Source organism: Alexandromys fortis, unplaced genomic scaffold, assembly GCF_014885135.2.
Source record: "Alexandromys fortis isolate MF-2015 unplaced genomic scaffold, M_Fortis_MF-2015_v1.1 scaffold_74, whole genome shotgun sequence".
Classification (NCBI taxonomy): Eukaryota; Metazoa; Chordata; class Mammalia; order Rodentia; family Cricetidae; genus Alexandromys; species Alexandromys fortis.
In genome coordinates, this window is record NW_026068008.1 from 1,136,188 (window position 1) to 1,143,066 (window position 6,879).

General features: G+C 50.2%; 1 protein-coding gene across 1 annotated transcript; it reads left to right on the forward strand.

The window, feature by feature from the left end:
• Positions 1–5,943: 5,943 nt before the first annotated feature.
• On the forward strand, positions 5,944–6,623 carry LOC126513395 (40S ribosomal protein S3a-like; the record flags this gene model as incomplete). The annotated part of the gene is made up of 1 exon (XM_050161754.1): positions 5,944–6,623. A coding segment is annotated over one exon (627 nt), but the record flags the coding sequence as incomplete, so codon positions are not given.
• Positions 6,624–6,879: the final 256 nt, after the last annotated feature.

Consider the following 6,879-nt stretch of genomic DNA (forward strand, 5'->3'; position numbering starts at 1 on the left):
TCTCCAAGCATCTTTTCAGCTGGTTGTATTGTGAGGAGGGGTGGCAGCCGGAGCCTGGAGTGAGTAGGAGCGAGGTCAGGGAGGAGGAGGTCCCCAAAGCAGGGCTCTGGTGTTCTCAACCCTACCTGCTCGGTCTGGGAGTGACCTCACTTGCATGACTGGGGAAACTGCTCAAAATGTGCCCAGACAGGGCATTCGGCAGAGCCAGGAGGGCTGGCTTTCAAAACAATTAGCACCAGCGTCTGCCTGAGCACCCATGCTGGTTTTGTATAATTAAAACAAGGCTCCAGAATCCCACTGGACACTCTTTAAAAACGGCTCATTTTCAGCATTATTTACAACGATGGGATGGTACGGGGGAGGCTCCTGGACCCCTCCAGCTGCCCTTGAGGAGAGGCCTGGCGACTCCAATACTGCCTCCTGGCCTCCGCTATCTTTCTAGTGGTGGACCCAGTACCCAGGGTGGACCTGAGGGCAGTTGTGCAGGGTCTCGGCTTCCGGTGGTCCTTCCTGACCTTTCAGGGTGGCTCTTGCTGGCTGGGGAGGGGGGCTGTTATAGAGGTGGACTTTGGTGGAGGTGGGAAGGGGTTGGGAGATCATGGGTCCCCTTGAATTCTAGGGGCGAGAACTAAAATTTTAGAGATTTATTTTATTTTATGTGTAGGGTGTTTTGCCTGTTGTATGTCTGTGTACCACGTGTGTGACTGGTGCTTGCACAGGATCTCCTGGAGCTGGATAGTCTGAGTCGTCATGTGGTTCTGGAAACCAAACACAAGTCCTCTGCCAGAGCAGTGAGTGCTCTTAACTGCTGAGCATCTCAAAGGAGGGTGAAATTATTGCTTTTTTATTCATTTAAGTAAATGGGTCCTGTTGGTTGAACTCAGGTCATGAGGCCGATGGCAAGTGCTGCCTAAATGGAAAGCCATCTTGCCAGCCCTGGAACTTTTAAGTAAAGCCTACCTGGGAACCATAGAAAAGGTGACAGCGGGTCTCAAAGAAAGCGATACACTGGAAATAGTAACCATGAGGGAGCCATGGCATTCAAACCTCAGCTGTGGACAGCGGGAGAGGACAAGGCTGGTGGGTATGGATGTCTAGTCTGCCCTGTGTCATCGTAGCTCATGTACCCATGCAACCCCAGCAGAAAGAAAGGTGTATGTTAGCTGTGCATGTTGTAGAACACACACGTGAGGGCTATCTGGGTATGGATACAGACACGCATACACCTGGACTACGCTTGAACACATACACCGAGTGAGCAAGTCACAAACCCAAGTATGAGGTTGTGCACAGCTGGGCATGTAAATACAAACTTCCACGTGCATAGGTGTGTACATGTGTGCTTGCACAAGCAGGCACAAGACAAGCATTGCAGAGACCACCACCTGGTGAAGCAACGTGGGCCACACTCCCCACACTGGTCTCTGGAAAACCCTGGCTCTCTGGGGCAGATTTTGGAGACAATAGATCTGACACTTAGTGAAGCCATGGCAGTGTCACCATTTTCTGGGCCTGCCCAGACAAAGCCTTCCCAGCCTCATCTCCTTTAGTACACCAGCAGCAGTGGTGGCTGCGGGTTCAGCCAGGTACCACAGCTGTACCAGGCACCATGAAGTACTCCGGGTCACAGCTGTACTGAGAACCTCAGGAGGAGCTATTGTGCATGACGAGCAAGGTGGACTTGTCAAATACCAAGGGGGCCACAGCATGACCTAGGCCTCCTCCATCCCGGGAGGCTGATGTACGCTGAGAACAGCCAAAAGAAGAGGACATCACGGCCGCTAGAGACGTGGGAGCTTGTAGGGTTGGATGTGGGCGTCCTGCACTGAGAGCAACCCCTGCACTTCCGGGCTGACAGAGGCCAGGGTCACTGCGGCCACTGGGTGTTTCAACTCGCACTCACATAAGATAGAGGGTATTTTCCCCAGTCCGTGATGTCAACCGTGGCCGTAAAACCATTCTGGCCAGCTAGTGGACTTGACCGGAGAAGTGGCTCTCATTACACTGTGTGGTTCCCCAGGCTTGATGGGAAGCTGTCCTGGGCGGCCACTTATCCCAGAATGATGAAAGACCCATGAGGCTACCTTGAACCTGACCTCAGCCCAAAGCAAAGCTTTGCCTAGATCAGCAAATCATAGGCAGCTTGCAGCCCTGTGTATGCAACGGTCAGTTTACTGTCAGTCACCGCATAGCTTCAGGGTGGTTTGTTACACAGCTGTACCATAGGCTGTAGCTGATGAATATAATTTATCATGAAGAGTCGCAAAGTTGAGGTTTAAGACTGAAGTACTTCTGGACAGCCTGCAGAACGATTGAGCCAGGTCCTTAATCAACATAAGCGCAATTGGTATGACCATCGTAGTCAGCCCTGAAGGGCAAAGGAAAGCCCAACACCCGTGGGAGACAGAGAAGTGAATAACCAGTAGAGAGTCTCTGCCCGCCTAGATGCTGCAGCCTACAGCCCCGAGATGTGACAGCAGGGTCCCACCAACCTCTCCACAGTGCAGCTGCTCTGAGCTGTTGTCACCCCCTCAGGCATCCTTGCTCTTGGTTCCTGGTCAAGCCCCAGCCTTGAAGGCCGCCTCTCAGATTCTCATCTGAAAGGGGAAAGGAAGCTGATGGAAGCTCTGTTGTAGATGCCAGTCGGGGAGGTTATAGCCCTCACATACAATACAGATACATGAGATGAGCTATCTCTAGTACCCTCTTTCCTGCTGTTTCCACCCCTACTCGATCCATGATATTCTTTCCACAGTGAGAATGGCTTACACTTTATAGATGGATGAGGACAAAGTGAGAAAGGAAGCATCCCTGGACTCTGCGGCTACCAGGTACCAATAACACATGACTCATTTACTCCTCACCAAACTTCCTCTGTGAGAACAATTAACCCCATTTTCCAGATTAGGAAACTGAGGCTTAGAGGGAAAACCCAGGTTTGCCTGGCTCTGAAATCTGATTCCTCCCAAGTCCCTCTCCCTTCTGGGACTTCCAGACCCTGTGCCCCAAGGCAAGACTCTCCACCACCCTTAATTGTAATTCAACTACTTGTGATATTTTGGTACCAATTAATATTGATTTTGCAATTGGTTTACGGAGATGTTGTTTTATTACTAATATATTTAATGCGCAAATCAATGAGAACACTTGCCTGGCCCTCTCCCTGGAAGGTAATAAAATCAGATATCTCAGGGGTGAAACACTACCCCTTCGTGAAAGGCAAAGCAGATGTTTAATGTAATAGTTAAAGACTCGCTGGGTGGGCGATGAGGCTTCCCCAGCCCACTTTCCTTGCTGCCAGCCACGGAGGCTTCAGGCTTCACTCTGAGTACTGGGTACAAGCATAGGGCAGGACCTGGGGACAGGGCGCAGGGACAAGACACACTTGACTGCTGGGCCTGCTGTCTTCCCACCTCTCATCTTCATGGCTCTTCCTCCTCCTCCCTCCCCTCCTCCGTCCCTTCTGTTATTCATTATTCCTCATCTAATTTTTACATTTTTTATTTCATCTAACTGTTCCTTCATTGACTCAACCCCGATATGTTTCTCTACTCATTTGTTCTTCTGTTGCTAATGTCAATGTTTTCTGTGGGGTTCTTTTGAGACTAAGTTTTGCTTTGTATCCAACACTGGTCTCACATCCATAATCCTCCTGCTTCTGCCTCCTGAATGCTGAGATTACCGGTTTGGGCCATTAATCATTGGCTCATTCAATGTGATCTTTTGCTTGCTCATGCCGTCTATCCATTTACCCAATCATTTAGTCTAACATTCATCCATTTGTCCCATCCATCCATCCATCCATCCACCTATCCATCCATTCCTCCACATATCCATCCATCCATCCATCCATCCATCCATCCATCCATCAATCTATTTATCCAATCATTTAGTCTAACATTCATCCATTTGTCCCATCTATCCATCCCTCCACCTATCCATCCATCCATCCATCCATCCATCCCTCCACCCACCCACCAGGTCCTTGTCTGGCTGGGTGCTGAGGTGGGAGATGAAGCTCTGGACCAGCACATGGTCCCAGCTACCTCCTGGAGTCCCCATTACATAAGGGAGAAAGTACCCATTGTTCCCCTGGGAACTTGCCCCCTTCTGTTGATCTTCAAGGCCAGATTCGAGGAACCTCTGGGGTGATGTGGTCCCCTGGGGTTTTCCAGAGTCCTTTCTTTCCTGGACCCTGGGACTGAGGCATCCGGGCCCATCTGGGATCAACTAGGAACTCTGCAGGCCCAGTCAGCAATGGTTCCTTGAGACCCCTAGCCTCTACATGCTGCTGCACCAACCTGAGCATCCCACTCTTGTCCTGTACTAGGGTCTCAGCACATGCTCAGAGTGAAGAGAAGCCCAACTCTGGTGCCCCAACTCCAGGCAGAGTTGCTGTCCCCATACGGAGTGGAGGCGCGAAGAGTGAGAGTTTGATTCAAGGTCACATGGCTCGTGGATGTTAGACCTGCAGTTAGACCCCCAGTCTGACCAGTCCCAAACCCATTCCTTTCTAATAACTGGGCAGAGGCTTTGGAGTACAGACCTCAGAGCTAAGTGATGGAGTTTACATTCTCACGCCCTTCATAACAACTGTGGGGGCCTCTGCAAGGCTGGTAAACCATCCTCTGTCTTGTTACTTTGTCTATCAGTGTGGCTGTGGATAGCTACAGTCAACTCAGGCTCTGCAGTCTCCGGCATGGAGCAAGGAGGTTGGGCCTGCCACCATAGTGTGCAATGAGTTCTCCTTCTGGGGGCTATATTTGGGAATTCTAATGGTGTAGGACACTGGATCAAACTGGGGTCAAGAGAGTCAGATCAAACGCGGACTCTCCTGGACAGTCTCTCCCTTCCTGGGCCCCTCCAAGGTTCTGTTGAGGAGCAGATAAAGGGGTGTCCTGGAGCCTAGCTCCCTGTGTGATTTGTATGGGAGCTCATAATGGCACTGACTGGCATAATCAGATATGAAATTTTATCATCTAATTAACCAAAAAGTAAATGATCAAGGGCCCTGGAAGAAGGAAGCCTGGCCACCCCCACGCTAGCTGCTACTGTGGACACGGAGTGGATCATTACTGGATCTGTTCTCATTCGCCCCATAGGAGTAACCCTCATTGTCCCTGCATCATAGACAGGCAAGCTGAGGTCTGGGGAGGGCAAGATGGCCTGAGGTTTCTCAGGAGCCACTCAGAAGCCTGGGGATAGGATCCTGTGGACCCCAAATCCAAGACTCAGTCCTTCTGCTCTGGCTGATTCCATTTCCAGCCCAGGATCAACTCATGCATCCTCCCCTCCAATGCCTCTTGGACTGCTATGGTTGTGAAGGCTCTTGGAGGGTTGTTTGGGGCAGTGAGTGGCATATGGAACCTCTCCTCTCTCTCCCTCAGTGATGGGACCTTTGTATTCAGAGAAAACATGTCTGTACCCCACCTTACCCCTCTGGAGAAACACTAGGTTCTCGGGTCTGTGAGACCCTGGGGGTGTTCAGACCCAGGAAACAGGGCTGAGGAGCCCTGCAAAGCGTGGCTTCTTCCCTTCCATATTTTCCTGGACTGACCCTGGCTTACCTGTTATTCTGTAAAATGGGTACAAAAGCAAGGCAAGGGGAGGAGAATTAGGGAAACCTGTCCCAGAATCCTTTGCTATGTTTTCTTTTTTCTAATATTTTTTGGGGGTGGGTTTTTTTAGCTAATCTCACTGCTTGGTGTATTTTATTTGCAAGTTTTAATTATAGAAAATATTTTTGGGTGTCTTCCTTTTTTTTGTCTTTGCAGTGCTGGAAATGGAACCCAGAGAGATACTCATATAAAATCTCTACTGTATGCTAGGCAAGCGCTCCCTCACTGGGTCTCCTCACAGCCCCAAAGGGTCTTGTTCTTAGTTTAAGAGATGATGTGAAGCGGCTGACGAAAGGCGGCAAGAAGGGAGCCAAGAAGAAAGTAAATTGCATCCGATGGCCTCAAGGGTCGCGTGTTTGAAGTGAGCCTTGCTGATCTCCAAAACGATGAAGTTGCATTTAGAAAATTCAAGCTAATCACTGAGGATGTTCAGGGCAAAAACTGTCTGACTAACTTCCACGGCATGGATCTTACCCGGGACAAAATGTGTTCCATGGTCAAAAAGTGGCAGACCATGATTGAAGCTCACGTTGACGTCAAGACAACCGATGGTTATTTGCTCCGACTCTTCTGTGTTGGTTTCACTAAAAAACGCAACAACCAGATCCGCAAGACCTCATATGCACAGCACCAGCAGGTCCGCCAGATCCGGAAGAAGATGATGGAGATCATGACCCGAGAGGTGCAGACAAATGACTTGAAGGAAGTGGTTAATAAACTGATTCCAGACAGCATTGGGAAAGACATAGAAAAGGCTTGCCAGTCCATTTATCCTCTTCATGATGTCTTCGTTAGAAAAGTAAAGATGCTGAAGAAACCCAAGTTTGAATTGGGAAAACTCATGGAGCTCCATGGTGAAGGTGGTAGTTCTGGAAAGACTACTGGTGACGAGACAGGTGCTAAGGTTGAACGAGCTGATGGATATGAACCACCAGTCCAGGAATCTGTGTGAAATACAGATTTTTAATAGTGACAAATAAACTCTTATTTGTGAAAAAAAAAAAAGAGATGATGTGTTCCAGGCCAGACTGGTCTACATGGGGGAACCCTGTCAGAGAGGATCGGGGAGAGCATGCGTTCTGTCCAGGCACGCTCTGATGAGTGTGTCCTTGGCAAACACACACTGAGGTGGTGTCCAGGACTTTAGGGAGAAGAGATGAGCTCGGAGGAGGGGCTCTGAACCCAGCTGCCCTGGCCTGGAGAGGGCCGGACTGTGCACGGGGGGGGGGGGGGGGGGGGGGGGGGGGGGGGGGGGGGGGGG